This window comes from Cyprinodon tularosa, unplaced genomic scaffold (assembly GCF_016077235.1).
Source record: "Cyprinodon tularosa strain WSP-4 unplaced genomic scaffold, ASM1607723v1 ctg729, whole genome shotgun sequence".
NCBI lineage: Eukaryota > Metazoa > Chordata > Actinopteri > Cyprinodontiformes > Cyprinodontidae > Cyprinodon > Cyprinodon tularosa.
The window spans coordinates 32590-48187 of NW_024039484.1; the positions used below are offsets into that span (position 1 = coordinate 32590).

The window sequence follows — 15598 nt, forward strand, 5'->3', positions numbered from 1 at the left end:
AAATGTTGCATGAAGGTTCTTGGCCGTTATACTTTCATCTGTAAATATTCTACTCCTCCCCAATTTCTGTTGTTATTATTATCAATATTAATAATAACAATTTTAAAATTATTTAGAATTATTTGCATCTCTTTATTTTGTGTTTTTTATTTATTAATTTAAGTTTGAAATAAAGTTTGTACTCTGAACTTGTAAATTATTGTGAATGCTAAATCATCTTAGACTATTATTATAATAGGTTGTTGTTGTGATTTATTTTTTTAAATATAATTTATTCTCATTGTTGTTTCAGTTTCTGTTGTTCTGGTAAAGCGTATTCGTCTTTATGCCATAATTTCAGTAATATAGCAGAGGAAATCAAAGCAAAGCAAATATAGCTTGGAAATATAGCAATAATATTTTCTGTTGAAGGAATTTGGAATTGTGTTCAACATTTCTGCTCACCAAATAGCTACATAGTTAGCAAAGGATCTAAAAGAAAAAGGATCCATGTATTGGACATTAAGACAGCTATAAAATGTACATGTTGTTTAACTAGAACAGGTAACAAAGGTCAGGCAATAAAAATCCATCACCTTTGAGTTCCCTTGTAGTAAACCTTATGCAATGTGCGTTATACAAATGTCATATTTTAAACTATTTACGCAACAGTTAAAGTTTAAGCGATGAGTTAAAGGAAAAAAACACAGCGTTAAGACTGTTCAGGAGGAGATCAGTAAGCCCTTTCTCATAATATTTGATCGCGCGTTTTGATTCGTCAATCGTTCAGCAGTACTAGTATTTGATTGGATGCTACCACACAGTGGGCGTTACCGGAAAAGAGTGTTTTGCAACTGTTGTGCAAGTGAATTGGGCGTTTTAGGAGAATTTCAGGAGTCCCGCTAGTCTGTTTCTGAAGCCGGCTTTATTTTAAAGTCTGTATACTGTAGAAAAAATGGCTAAAGTCAATCTGGATAAAGTTGGACAAAATCTTATCAAGGATCCGGAGACCAACTCTGTAAGCTGACTAAGGAGGCTCCGTTTGAGACGGACGTTTTTGCTTATTAGTTCTGTTAATCCGGGGCTGCTTTTGGTCTCAATATTGTGTTTATGTTGTATGTTTAATTTAATATTTTTATTAATTCAAAGAAAATTTTTTTTGGCTCGTTATCGCTGTTCATAATGGTAGTTTGTTGTGACATAACATTGATCTTATGGGAGTAAAGGCGTGACAGTAAATCATGGTGTCATCATTGACAAGTTAAGCATATTTTTTCTGTCATGAGTCACAATTTCCTCAGTTTCATTATCCTGACTGTTTCAGAAAATCGAGTTTCGGACTCTTTGGCAAGATCAGGCTGTGGTGGTCTTCTTCCTGCGGAGGTTTGGGTGCCAGGTGTGCCGATGGATGGCGTCAGAGATCAGCAAGCTGGAGGCTGACCTCAGGGCCAACGGGGTGTCCTTGGTGGGAATCGGACCAGAGATGTTCGGCCTCAAAGAGTTTAAGGAAGGAGGCTTTTTTAAAGGCTGTAAGCATCTCTTATCTCATGACACTTAAAAATGAGTTACTGATAAAAATGCATGGTGGATGTTGAATCAGGGATGACATTCCAATGAGGTTAGAGCTCATTCACATAAAGCCATCACTGTCCTAGTGTACATTGAGTGGGTGTGTTCTGGGAAAACAAGTCTGTTCACTATGCTGGTGGAGGTTCTCAGTCATCCAGGTCATAGTCATTCCAAAAAAAGTAAAAAAAAACAACAACAAACCACTGGACTTCGTTTTTCAAGTTTGAAGACATTTCGATTCCCATCCAGAAACCTCTACCAATTAAAAATGTCTGAATTAGCTTTGAGTTCCAGGCTTTATAGAGCATGCTTAGAAAACATGCAATTTGAATCAAAAACAGGTCCACCCTTTAGTAATCGACATAGTGATGGGGTTGAGATGATCTATCATCTCGACCCCATCGCTATGCAGGGGAGCAAAACATCACGCCTGATCAGCCAGACCAACAATGACTCTAACAACTCCCTTTTCAGAGGCATGGGCCAGTATCGGGTATTGTAGGCCAACAAAGACCTCAATGATGCCCCATTACTAAGGGCTGGACCTGTTTTTTTGGATTCAATCCAACAAAGCCATAACAAGGCTTTGTTGGGCTACTCTATAAAGCCTGGAACTCAAGGCTAATCCAGACATTTTAAATGAAAAAAGCTTCCCGGATGGGAAGTGAAACGTATTCAAACATGGAAAACAAAGTCCAGTGGTTTTTTTTTTTTTTTTTTTTTTACTTTTTTTGTAATGACTATGACCTTGATGACTGAGAATCTCCATCAGCATGATGATCATTTTTTTCCCCCCATAGCACACCCACTCAGTGTCTAGTGTGACAGTGATGGCTTTTTTTTGGAAAGTTTGTTCCCTGACTACAGCTCTACTGCCACTCTTTTTCCACAAGGTGTGTAAAAATTCATCTGTCACTGTTTTTTCAGCCATTTATGTGGATGAAGATAAGTCGTGTTACAAGGATTTGGGATTTAAAAGGTGAGTTTATGTTACTGTAAATATAAATACAGTTTGATTTTTTTGTTTGTTTGTTTTTTGTTTTTATGAACTTACCATGTCTTAGACTCCCCTTTAATTTGGCTCTGAACACCCTTGAACCTTATCACAAACAACCATAAACTTCTATTTTGATTTCATGTCAACATTTTTGAATTAATATAAAGAGTAAAAGGAAGAAAATCACAGCTTTCTGTTCATTATTATTATTATTATTTTTTTTTTTTTAAACTAAAGCACCTGAAATGTGTCATTTGTATTTATGAAGTTAACACTTTGTTAAACCACATTTAGGTGCAAATATAGGCAAACATTATTTAGAATGTTTGGCCTCCACTGCTTTGGAGCATTTGCTGACCACAACACAGGTCATGTCAAGGAACTTTACAGAGAGAATTCAACCAGATCATACAGTCAAATTGTTTCAAAGTTTTCTAAGGAAAACCAGTTGATTGCATTTACTCATCGACTCAAAGGAAAACCCTTGCACCAAGCATGCTTGTAGCAACAGTGGAGAGGAAAACTCTTTTATCAGGAAGAAACCTCCAGCAGAACCAGGCTCAGTGTGAGCGGCCATCTGCAGAGGCCGACTGGGGTTCAAGGAGACAGAAGCAGAGATACAGAAAGAAGCATAGAAACAAAAGACAACTGTCAACCAGCTTCACAGGAAACGCCCAGCCAGGCAGACAAGCTCAGAGGTAGCTCACATGTCAGATGATAAAAAAGAGAGCACATATAATTAGTCACAATCAGAGAAACAGCAGTACTCTGGAAAAACAGGCCAAGCTCCAACATCTGTTAACAAAGATTTTTGATAGCAGAAGCACAGCTTATCTTTCTCTCCAGGATGGTGTCTCATCCAAACAGGAAAAGACCAGATGAAGCTACTATGATGAGAAAAAGCAGAGGGAGCAGAACAATCGAGATTAAAATAACACATTCTGGAGAATAGAGATAGAATAAAGGAGATTGATGAAAAGGGGTTCCCATGTTCTCCAGCAATCTAAGCCTAAAGCAGCATAACTAAAGAGATAGCACTGGATAACTCGATCCCCTCTAACTATAAGCTTTATCAAAAGGGGAAGTTTAAGTTTGTATTTACATGAATTGGTAATCTTAGCTCTGGCTGGATGTTACAGGCTGGGGTCCTTCGAGAAGGTGAACCTTAACACCTCTCTGTGGTTTTCTGTAGTGTCTAGCTGGTTTTCTTCTAGCATTACTTTTCATTAGTTGTAACGGATACCCGCACTTGCTAGTATGAAGTGCAGCAGTATTTCTTCCAGCATGTATATAATTTTTGATAAGGCCTTAAATGTTAAATATTACTCTGATCTCACTATAACACATTCTTCCACTTCTGTTCTATTTGGGATGTTGTATACTGAAAATATAAGCTCTTGCAGCTTTCTTAGATAAATGGTTATCTTCTTATCCCCCATCCATAAACCTGTGAAGTGTACTACTAACCAGTGTCCTGTTAACACTAGTGATGCCCCAGCTCAATATTGATATCAGATATCAGCTTGTCAGCCAAAATAAAAAAATCAGAACCTAAAATCTCAGATATTACCATACTGATACATTCCAGGTCTGTTATCATTTTTTAACCTATTGGTTATTAATAAATAGCTCAGTTGGTCTCATACATGCTGTTGTCAGCTTTTATTATATCTATATGAAATATAATTTCAAGCTTTTCAAATATTTCACGTTATATATTTGTCATGTATGATTCATGCTGATATTGTGTCTGTCAAAGTTCCAATACCAGCATCGTATTGGAGATGGAAAATCCTGTATTGTCTAGTTAATGGACCGCCCCACCTGAGCTGTGGATCTCTGCAGCTACTTTCTTTTGGTTTTATGATTTAAACTTTCTCCATAATTGTATCTCTGAACTGTCTGCTTTGTACCTTGGTCCTCCATGATGCTGGTCATTTACAAATACGGCAAACATCTCAGGTTTTTAACAGAACAGCTGGATTTTTACTGGAACTAAGTGACACACAGGTGGAACCTGTTGCTAGCATCTGAGATGTGAAGGTGTTTTATTTTGTTTGGGGGTATTAGAGTGTAGGGGGCTAGAATATATGAAAGAAATTTATTTTTTCTTCAATTTTGTTCAAGCTTGCCAAATACATCACACAATAAAATACAGAGATGTGTTTGGTTGTCATGTAACAAAACCTGAAAAAGTTTCTTAGTCATTGCAGAAGGATTTGTATGTAGGTTGTAATGGAACTGTGTGTAGGGGATAAATTATTGAAATGTGCTAACATTTGGTAGCTTCTTGTGGTGAATTACAAAACACTAAATCTCCATTAAGGTTTGTGTGTGTTTTTTCTTTCTTTTTGTTTGTTGTTGAATTTTTTACCCCATTTAGCTCTAGTGAAAATAATGATCTTTTTCCTCCTCAGGTACAATGCTGTCAGCGTGCTTCCTGCTGCTCTAGGGAAGAAAGTGAGAGATATAGCCTCAAAGGTAGATAAGTAGTCTGTTTTTATTTATGGATAAAGAATCATACATACAAAAACTGGAAAAAAATGTCCTCTGTTATTTAGAGCTTATAATATTATTATTCTACCACAGTCATTAGATCTATAGAGTGTGTTGTGATAACAAATTTTTTCTGACCAAGATTTGTCTGCTATCCTCAGGCTAGTGCTGCAGGAATCGAGGGAAACCTTTCAGGAGATCTGTTGCAGAGTGGTGGCATGATCATTGTTTCAAAAGGTAGTCTGTCTGTCTGTTTTGTTAATAATTTGGAAACTCAATTTTCCTATATTTCCACAAGGGGGCAGTGGTGTTTCACATTGTAACTGTAATCAGGTCAATGCTCAGCAGGGATGTTCACTACCTTCTCTTTATTTCTTGGCTCTAAAATTATTTAAAAGTCACATTTTGGACAGCTTTGATTTCATATAAAGGGTCTGATGTTTAGTTAACAAGTCATGTACTAATATGTTAGAACCTCTCCACATTAAAATGGGAAGGAGGGATTTATTTATTTTAAACAGGTAAATCAGATCAACATATCATTTCCCTGTTGATTCCGATAATTTTCAGGGTCAAGATAAACACTAGGAGCCAAAAATGGAAGACTGCTTCACTGCTACTTTCAGTTAATGTGCTGATGGTCTTTAATGATGCTTCAGGGCAGCTTGCCCTGATAGAAAGGAGTTTAAACCACAGGTCGCTCTGTCCTGTGTGGCTCCACAATTACATCTTTATTCCGCTTAAACTCCTTCTTGGAAACCGCCCAACTTCTCACTGCATGTTAATTTATGCTGGGATGTAACCAGGAAATGGTTATAAGTTACGCTAGGGTAATGTTTGAAAATATAACTGCACTAAACAAAGGTGAATATTTTGAAAAAGACGTTAGTAAAACAGTATATTTTATACAATATTGTTGAGCTGGAAAAAGGTAAATCTGGGGAAACAATGGGGGAAGAAAGCAAATGGGCTTTAGCTTAACATAAAAATATTATAGAATCTCATTATCAATATATAATGTTTGATACTCTAGATTTACTATATAACAGGTAGTGAAATTACATTTTTTATTTTATTTTGCAGTGACGTTGAAATTATAATTATAAGAACAGAATAATTATAAACATAAAGACAACTACAAGTTTCCGTGCACTTCATTTTTTTGTCATAGGGCCACTTTAAAATTCCTTTGTCTGCCATCTAAATCCTTTAACCCGATTCTGTTCAAAAGTAGATCTGTCTGAAAAACAAAAAAGAAACTGCAGATTTGAGGATGTGAGCTGTTTTCTTTGCTAATCTCAAACAGATAATTCTGCTATAAACTCTGGTTTGGTGCCCCTTGTTGGATTGGAGGAAAAAAACTAAAAGATAAAAAATAAAAAAATAAAAATTATTTTTAAACATAACTCACAAAGCATACAGATCCCCATCAATCTGGATACTCTTTCGTTGTCATGCTGGTTACCTGCTTGGTCACACATTACTATGAATGGTATCCCTTTCTTTATAGTGGATGATTTTGGCAGTTTTTTTTAAAGACCCACCCTCTCCAATTGAAAAATAAATGCACACGGACAACCCTGGACCCACTCCCAACGGGGGAACGCCTATTGGATAGCTGCATAAAGCTGACTATTAAACGCTTTCGAAAGCATGTACAAGGCCCATTTCTCCTCGTGTACGCTCTGTTTACAAGTTGCTATTTGCTTCATGCAAGCTTACTTTCCAAAAGAAGATTGACAATTTTTCCACTATGTCAGACTCACCACAAGTAAGAGAAAATGGGGACGAGCACATAGGATGACCTTACGTAAACCTATCACCAGAATGATTGACAATTAGAGGACGACTTATTTTGATGATCCACCTGGAAAAACAACATCCTCCACTTAAGTGCCATTTAAAGCAAGTCAGCCATTTTGGTTGTTATAGACACTAAAGTATAATCAGCTAACGCCATGTTTACTCCTCCCACAAACTTCTCGGGAGAGGAGGTCAGGACTGCGGGTTGGTTCCTACGTCCTCTCTAATTTAAAGCCCTCTATGAAATCTTGCATGAAGCTAGACATGTCCACCAGCTGCAGAATCCCACTTTAAGTTCTCTATATATTCAGATTATCTGATGTTTCAAGACGGGAAGATACTGCCGAACACCATCAGGCAGACACTAATTTTTTATTTACTGAACAGCTGAAAGGAATCCTGTCTTTTAATAAAGTTAATCTTATTTCCTTCCGTGTATAGGTGGAGAAAAGGTGTTATTCCACTTCATCCAGGATTCACCAGGAGACTTTGTACCTTTGGAGGACATCACCAAGGCTCTCGGTATCTCTGCCACAGTGGAAGCTGGGCAGAAACCTGTGGTAAGACCTTTTGTTAAACTGATAACCCTTTCCTGATGCTTTGAGAATTGAATTGTAGGGTTGAGCCCTGTTAATAAAGCAGGAACCGTAGATAAAGCATTGTTCTTTACTAATCTATGTTGGATGAAGGGTGGCTTTGGTCCATGTTTATGATTATATGCAAAGAATTGGAATAAAAATCTGCTCAAAACTTAATAAATTATTGTGAAATGAATATCTGCTTACCGTATTTTCACGACCATAAGGCGCACCGGACTAAAAGGCGCAGTATCAGTTATGTGTCCCATTTCTGTATTTAACACACACATAAGGCGCACCGGACTATAGGGCGCGTTTTTTATATACAGGTACATGTCCTCTCAGGTGGATTTTCCCACTTAAAAACATATTAAAACTACTTTATTCCCACTGATCACAGCAAATAAAGCTGCAAGGTGTATTTATTACAAAGTATTATTCAAACCTGGGAACCGGCCGTGAGAGACACATCGCTGATGACACAGGGCTGTGATTACTCCTCTGATACAGTTTATTGACGCATAAATTAACTTAAAACATAGGCAGGATAATAATCTGGATGAACTGACTGCAATGATTAAATTTTCAGGTGGACTTTCTCACTTAAAAAGATTTAGATTATTTAGATGAAAAAACACCTGCGGAGGTGAGCCCGGATGCGCCGCGGCCCAGAGGCTGCTGTTGAATTAAGTTTTCAGGTAGAAAAATAGAGCTGGAGCAAAACTGAGTATGATTGTGCTTTATTCATGTATTTATTACAGAGTATTAATCAAACCCCTCAAAGTCCTCATCCTCTGTTTCTGAATTAAACAGCTGCGCTAAATCCGACATGCCAGTTTCCCCTTCTTCTTCGCTGTCAGAGTCACTTTCCGTGCCGGGCGGCTCCTTGGAAATGATGCCGGCTTTTGCGAAAGCTTGAACAACAGTCCCAGCAGAAACGTTAGTCCAAGCATCAACAATCCATCCGCAAACGGTGGCATAACTTGCCCGGCGCTGCCTTCCACTTATCCTGAAACTGTGGTCTCTGTCGGCCATCCATCGCTCCCACGCCGCTCGCAGCCTTACTTTGAACGGCCGCTTCACACCGATGTCGAGCGGTTGAAGTTCCTTTGTCAGACCTCCCGGGATAACAGCGAGCACAGCGTTCATTTGATTCACCTTTTTTTTCACATCAGCTGTGAGAAGGGCACGCATGGAGTTACATATTAACAGCGATGGTGATGAGTGGAAAGAAAACCACCTGGTCTCCTTACATTCAGCCACTCTTTCATCATCTCCTCAATGAGGTGGTCTCAAAAGTCGCAGTTACAACACACATAGGGCGCACCGCACCATAGGGCGCACCGCACATTTTGATGGAAAAATAAGACGTTTAAGTGCGCCTTATAGTCGGGAAAATACGGTAAATTGATTATATATGTTTTACATGAATATTTAACATGTTGATAAAACTGTGAAATAACAACTAAATGCAAGTAAAGTTTTCAGTTAATTATTAAATGTATTTCATAATAAATAAAAATAATATTTAATTTAAACATGCATTCCCAAACTAGAGATCATTGTGGATTCATTTGGATGTTCAACTGAATGACTGTCGGCCAGTCAGTGTCAACGGGTTGAACCTGCACCCTTATTGACTCATCCCAAAAAGCGACTAGTCTTCCTTCTGATCGGAATGATAATTACTCTTCATGATGTTGGCAGTGAAGCTGTGGCGGAAAGAGCTGTTGAGCACGAAGCTGAAGTTGGTCTCTTGAGCACTTTTGCGTTCCATAAATTTCTTAACTTGAAGTTCCAAAACTATGAATTAGATACCCTCAAGAGTAATCTAACATGCTTCCCAGAATTAGTAATTTTTGTGTCAACAAACAAAAATTCAACAAGATATTACTACCATGTCACAAAGTATGGCAACTTCTAAATATGCAGTCATACTCGAAGTTGTGAAATCTCAGTGTAGCTCTATAAAATAAAATATTTTATCCATAAAACCATCTTTTGATAAATAATTGCATTTCACGTTTATTGCTTAGATCACTGGAGATGTGCTTGCATTCAAACATTACTGTAGTTTTATAACAACATATTGGAGTTTGCAATTCTCCCTGGGATTTACACCTAGATTACCTAGAAAGTCATATTCATCCTATTACCAACATCAGGATTAAAATTATATTTTTGTTGTTTGCTCTAACGGTATCAATGAGAAGGGTAGAAAATGATCTGAAGCTGCAACAATGGGGGATTAACGGTAAATCGCCAGGTACAAAAAAACAGTTCACAGCTTTAAAAGTCTGGATGAATTCACTCAGAATTTTCACTTCTCGTATTAATATGATGCAATGTGGAATCAGGTTCCAGCTTTTTTGTCACTCAAACATTATTGAAGTAAAAAGTCCAACTAACCAGATGAAATTATATTTTGGTGTTTATTTTTTATCTGCTGCCAGGTCCTCCTCACTACAGAGGGGTTACAGCTGGAGGATGGGATGCAATTAATAGTGTTTGGGATGCATGGCTGTTTTAGATTACACTGATGTTTAACTTGCACTTTTACTCCGTTATCAATCCTTTGCCCCGTCATTGAGACTTTCTTTTCCTCTTCAAGTTTCTGTAAGATGAGTTTTGGTCTCTCACACAAGAAAGCTCAGAAAGCTCAACCTTCTGCGCTCATCACTGTGATAGGTCTTTCACCTAGAACGTTCCCCTTTATACATGTGCATTCAGAGATTCATGAACAGTTCCAGCTGGGTTGAATTTGCAAGTTGATAACCAGCTTCATGGTACCGTTGATCCTGATTGCCATTGTTGGAGGAATCCCGCTGGGTTGAGCTCGCTTCATGGTACGGGCCTCTGCTGCACACTAAGAGAGAGACGGCATGCTACAGCGAGAGGAGGCTATGCCTGTGAAGCCTGTATGGGTTGACAGATATAAAAAAAAACAACTTTATTTTACTAAATAAAAGCTAAATGCAGTATATACCGTGGGTTTGTAGTTTCAGACTTTATTTATGCCGTAGGTGATGGAAACGGAAGTCTTTGTGTGTCTCAAGATTGGCAAATGAAATGACCCCTGAAACTGATTTAATATTTTCTATTTGTCGTTTTTGATGACAGAATAATCAGGAACAACACTATATTTAACCAAACTGTTCCACTTGAACCTTCTTTGCCATTTGATGATTACAGGCAAACGTGTTCGTGCAGGGCAACTTAATGTAATTCCATTAGGAATGAGGCTGTGCACTCGGTCAGCAGCAATTAACAAAAATTCGGACATGTGCAACAGAGGTAAGGGCTGCGCGAACAGTCCGCTCTCAGGGACAGGGCTGTCATGATTGCGTCACTTTTGCTACATGCACCCTTGCACCATGTTCAGTGCAGTGATTATAAATCATGCATGATTCTCCTGTCTTCTTTTACTTGCCTCTTGTGACTCAAACTGTCATTACCTCGGAGCCCAGAGGAAGTTTATAAAAAAAGTAATCTATATGCTTGTAATCTGTTTTCTTTATATGCAAAGTATAGAGCAAATACTAAATAAAAAAAAATTTTCTCCATTTTTCTACATAATTTTTATAACGTTTAATAAAATTTTTTTATCATATTTTCATTATTGACTTCAAAAAAACAAATGAAAGAATGATACAAACATCCTAATCTATGTAACTGACTTAGAAATAATTTTTTTATATAAATAGGTTTTTGTTTTTTTTCACTGAGTACGATCATCATTTGAAAACTGTATTAAATATTTTTTCAGGTTACATTGGTTTCACCTAAGTTCAACTGATAATCTGAAATATAACGGAAAAAGAAAAGGGAGAAAATCTGTGAATTTATTTTTTTTCTCTTTATTGCAGCCACAAAACCCCATAGGGACTAAATACTGTAGTAAGATAAATTACCCACAGTGTAAATTGTGGGTCTGTGATGTCGGTGTCTAATGTGCCGTGCGATAGAAATTATGTTTGAAACCCAACTTCTGTTTATATTGTAATTACGTTTCAAGGACTAATCGCTTTTGGATCAGTGATCTGAGTCCAGAGCTTGATAGAGATGTCCTGTGATCGTTGGCTTTTTTGATAAAGCAGATAAATTCACCACATGTACTTTTACCATTTTTCTTTCTGGCTCTGTTGCTTTTTCCCTGTGAGAGGCCAAACGTCAGAGCTGTTGTAGCGTCCCCCCATGACCTGTCTGACAACCAACAGATGTCATTGGGAACAGGAAAGACCTTGTTTCCTCTCAGGGGTCATAATGTGTCTGGAACAAGAGCAAGTCACAAGCTGGAACCGTCTTGGGTTTGGAAGGAGTTTGTGGTTAAAAAAAAAAGAATTAAAAAAAAATTTAAAAAAATTGATAAATCGTGTTCCTGACAGTTGGAAGCCTGAAATTCCCCCCCAAAAAAATAAAGAAATAAAGAAAAACTTTTCTCGAGGTACCTTCTTCATATACTAGGCAAAACCATGAATTATCGGTTTAATGTCTTCTTTAGAAAATTAAATTCCGTATGATTGAACTTAATCCCAGAATTTCCATGATCCTGTCCCGTTATCTCATTTGGTTTATACAGCTGGAAAACAGTTTGTAACAGTGAGCTTAAAGACCAATAGCTTGTTCCCCCAATTTGCGAATTTAAAGGCGATAAAACTTGTTCTTTTATTTTTAGCGTTTGCAAGCTAGTTTAGTTTAGCTTTTAATTTTGAAAATGTTTAGTTTAAAGGTATAGAGGAAAATCTTTTATTTCCACATGGATAATCTAAATAATTGGTCCTCCTAATTATCAATCATTCTGGTGGTATGTTTACGGAAGGCCGTCATACGTGCTTGTTCTATAAGCTATGTTTTTTGCTCATGCGCACTGTCACTGTGTAGAGCTACGGTCTCAGACAGTCATTGAATCTCACCTTTCTCAACACGGTTCTTTGAATATGACCGAGGGTAAGAAAAAGTGTCTACGAAGTGTATCAGAAGAAAAGAAAGGCCTCAGAAGTGGCAAGATATATCCAAGAATGCTTTGCGTGGAGAGCTCTCCTCTGGGATTTACTGTCAGAGCAACCCTGCTGTCACCATAGGCTGCTGCTACCCAGCGGGCTCAAACAGCATAGATGGCGCAGGCATCACACAGTGGAGGAGATACGTGACCAATGGGGAGCAAAAAGCAGTGATCATCTGTCCGAATGGTCAGTTAACTGAGTTCACTATAAAGTCCACTATATAGTCCCCGCTCTATATAGTGATTTAGGGGTTAGGCGGACGTTCAGACACATCAAGCTTGTATGAGCTACGAGAACAGCAACTTTTCAACAAAGCGTACTTGCAGAGAAATGGGCTTGTGCATGTTCTCGCACGTATTTAATTGGCGTTCCCTCTCTGGAGTGGGTACAGGGTTGTGCATGTGCTTTTTTCTTTTAAGTAGAGAGGGCGGGTCTTTTAAAGAAATTTGGGAAAAATCTTCCACTATACCTTTAAGTTATAATTTGTCTTTTATGTAATAAGACTTGCATAGGGGAAGACTTGCTTAATACTTATTTAACTAAATATGTCACCTAAGAAATATCAGCAGTAACCAATATAGGCTTATGGATACTATCTGCTAATAGAAGATTAATGAATGCAAACTTCCAACTCATTCTGTAAAACTAGCATCCCAGGTTTGCCTCTCCTCTCCACCCGTAGCTGCATTCATATTCTCTTTCTCCATTTGTTTTAATGCACATGAAGGCTGCAGCTACCAGGGTTGTGTTTAATGCTTGGCAGGACAGATGCATGTTGTTTGCTGATGAGGTGCATCAGCATAGCTTATTGCTGTGATTTGTTCCAGTAGTTATCATACAGTGTGCATGCATTAGACTCCACATCGTACCAACGTTTATTAGATCCCACTGCATTCTGTCATGGAAGAGTTTTGTGGGATTGCAAACATTTTACAGTATAAAGAGGCCATTGTGGAAAGTGGCTCCAAAGTAGATAGAAAAATGTTGTGTAAAATGTTTCCATCTACTCTGTGAAACTTTTGGAAGACAAATTGTCATTTTTTTTTAAGATTACTGTCAAGATTTCTAAGGCTTTTTTTTTGCACTAAAATCCATATACATTTTTGTATAATTAATTTACAGACTGGTTTGTGTATTTTATGTCATTTACTTGTAATAATGTTTCACTCACACGACATGCTGATCAAATTTCTAAAGCATTTTGATTTATTTTCTGCTTGACAGAAACGGGACTTGTTTCTTTTTACACCATCTGTGCTCAAGAGCTCTGGATCTGGCATTGGTTTTTTACTTGATGCCCATATTTAAATTTTCCCCCTTAAAAGAACCAATCCATATTTTCATAATCTAGCATAAATTACCTTTGCTCCTAGTGAAATCCTTCTAAAAACCTTTTTTCTTTTTACCAAATCTAAACTGTGTTATTCATGCAATCAAATTCAATTGTCTTCTTACAACCATTACATGATCTGATGTTAAGAAAGAAAATCCTGTTATAAAATAATGATCCAAGTAATAATTTTAGAAATTAAATCAATAGAAATAAGAGTTAAATGATCAGGTAATAAGTTCTAAATGTAAAATCTGCCCTTTTACTTCTGACCTTCAATTACAAACTACTCTACTATTTAATCAATTGTAGGAAAGAATTACAAAAAAAATCAACCATAATATTTTAAAACATGGAGAAAAAAAAGCTGCCATGTGTCTTTTAGGTCTTTTGATTCGAGACAATTTAAATAAATGTAATAAAAGTTTAAAATCCATTATAGTCTCATACCATGACGATGTTTATGGTTGGTCACTGACTTGATTTGTTCAGACTTGTTCATGTATCATGAAGCTCACTGTGTGTTTTGCTTTTTGTACCCTGTCTTGCAGTGCAATGATGATGTCTGCACACGATGAAGCAGAAGCGCCCGGTTTCACCTGAAGTGCTCAAATTGGAAGTTTTTTTTTTATTTTATTTTTTGGAAACCAAGCCAATTGCTGGGAAGCAATGACTGTCAACTCACCTATTTTGTTCAACTTGTATACCAAGAACTGCAGGTGGAACTCACAAAATTATGTTATTATTTTCTGATGATGCAGCAATTCTCTGCCTCATTTCAGACACATTGCCCTTAACTAGCTATAGACAGCAGATTAAATCCTTTGGTCAGAGGTGTGAGGAACACTTTCTGTTGTCTAAAAACACAGGAACTGATCTTTGATCTGAAGGCAGTTTATCCACAATCAAATGATCACCCACAAATGTCTTGGAATGAATATGAATGGACTATTATGCACAGTCAGGTTGACTATGTCTGTGACAGGTACCAGCAGCGGCTAGACTTCCTATGCAGGTTTTGGGCGTTTGATGTTTGTCAGAAAGGCATGCTGCTATTTACTATGTTGTAACAGAGAGAACCATTAGGTATTGCATTTTTTCCGGGTTTGGTCACCTAAGGGCCAAACTCACTGGTCTCATACAAAGAGCTAAGATGTTGTTAGGAGTTAAACCGCATCCCTAACTTAAGACCATTATCAGTGAAACGATAGGTCCAGGTCCAGACAGTTTTCTCGGACCCCACTCATAATCTCTATCAGTATCTTCCCTCAAGTCGCTATCTCAGAGTTACTGCATGTAGACCCCGTTGGTACAACAAATCATTTGATCCTTTTCTATTAAATCCATAAACAGTAAATTGTGACAGCAGGCAATAAATTTTGGATTGGAAACGGCACTAACTGTTTTATGCATTCATTTTTTTCTAATTGATTTATTATAAAAGTGGTTTTATATGTGAATTTAATGTGACACTTATGGCTGTCGATTTTGCAGCAGTCAGAGTTTGTACACAAGACAATTTTCCATTGAGACAATAAGATTTTTACCTTAAAATCATAAAATCGGTCAGAAAAACAAAACAAAGAAATATAAACTGACTGCATAACTGTGCAAAGGCCTTTGATATGAGCTCTTTGGCTAGCTAAGACTTCTCTTGTTTACCTCATTGTCCATTCTCTTAGAACAAGATCTCTCTCTACATATACTGGTGTTTGTATTATTTGTCAATTTGTGTCAGATTCCTACTGGGCTTACCCCTCTCCAAAATGTTAATTCCTTTGTTGTTTAGGATTCATCTTACCATTAATACTGTTGCTGAAGCTATAATCCTTATTGAGCTGAA

The 15598-nt window shown here is 37.3% G+C and overlaps 1 protein-coding gene across 1 annotated transcript; it reads left to right on the forward strand.

Annotated features, from left to right (window-relative positions):
• The first annotated feature begins 813 nt into the window (after nt 1-813).
• Nucleotides 814-15151, forward strand: prxl2b (peroxiredoxin like 2B). The gene is made up of 7 exons (XM_038269392.1): nt 814-997; nt 1304-1508; nt 2476-2527; nt 4963-5026; nt 5203-5278; nt 7286-7404; nt 14307-15151. The coding sequence occupies exons 1-7, from the start codon at nt 935-937 to the stop codon at nt 14331-14333; spliced, it is 606 nt and encodes a 201-aa protein (XP_038125320.1). The 5' UTR covers nt 814-934; the 3' UTR covers nt 14334-15151.
• The last annotated feature ends 447 nt before the right edge of the window (nt 15152-15598 follow it).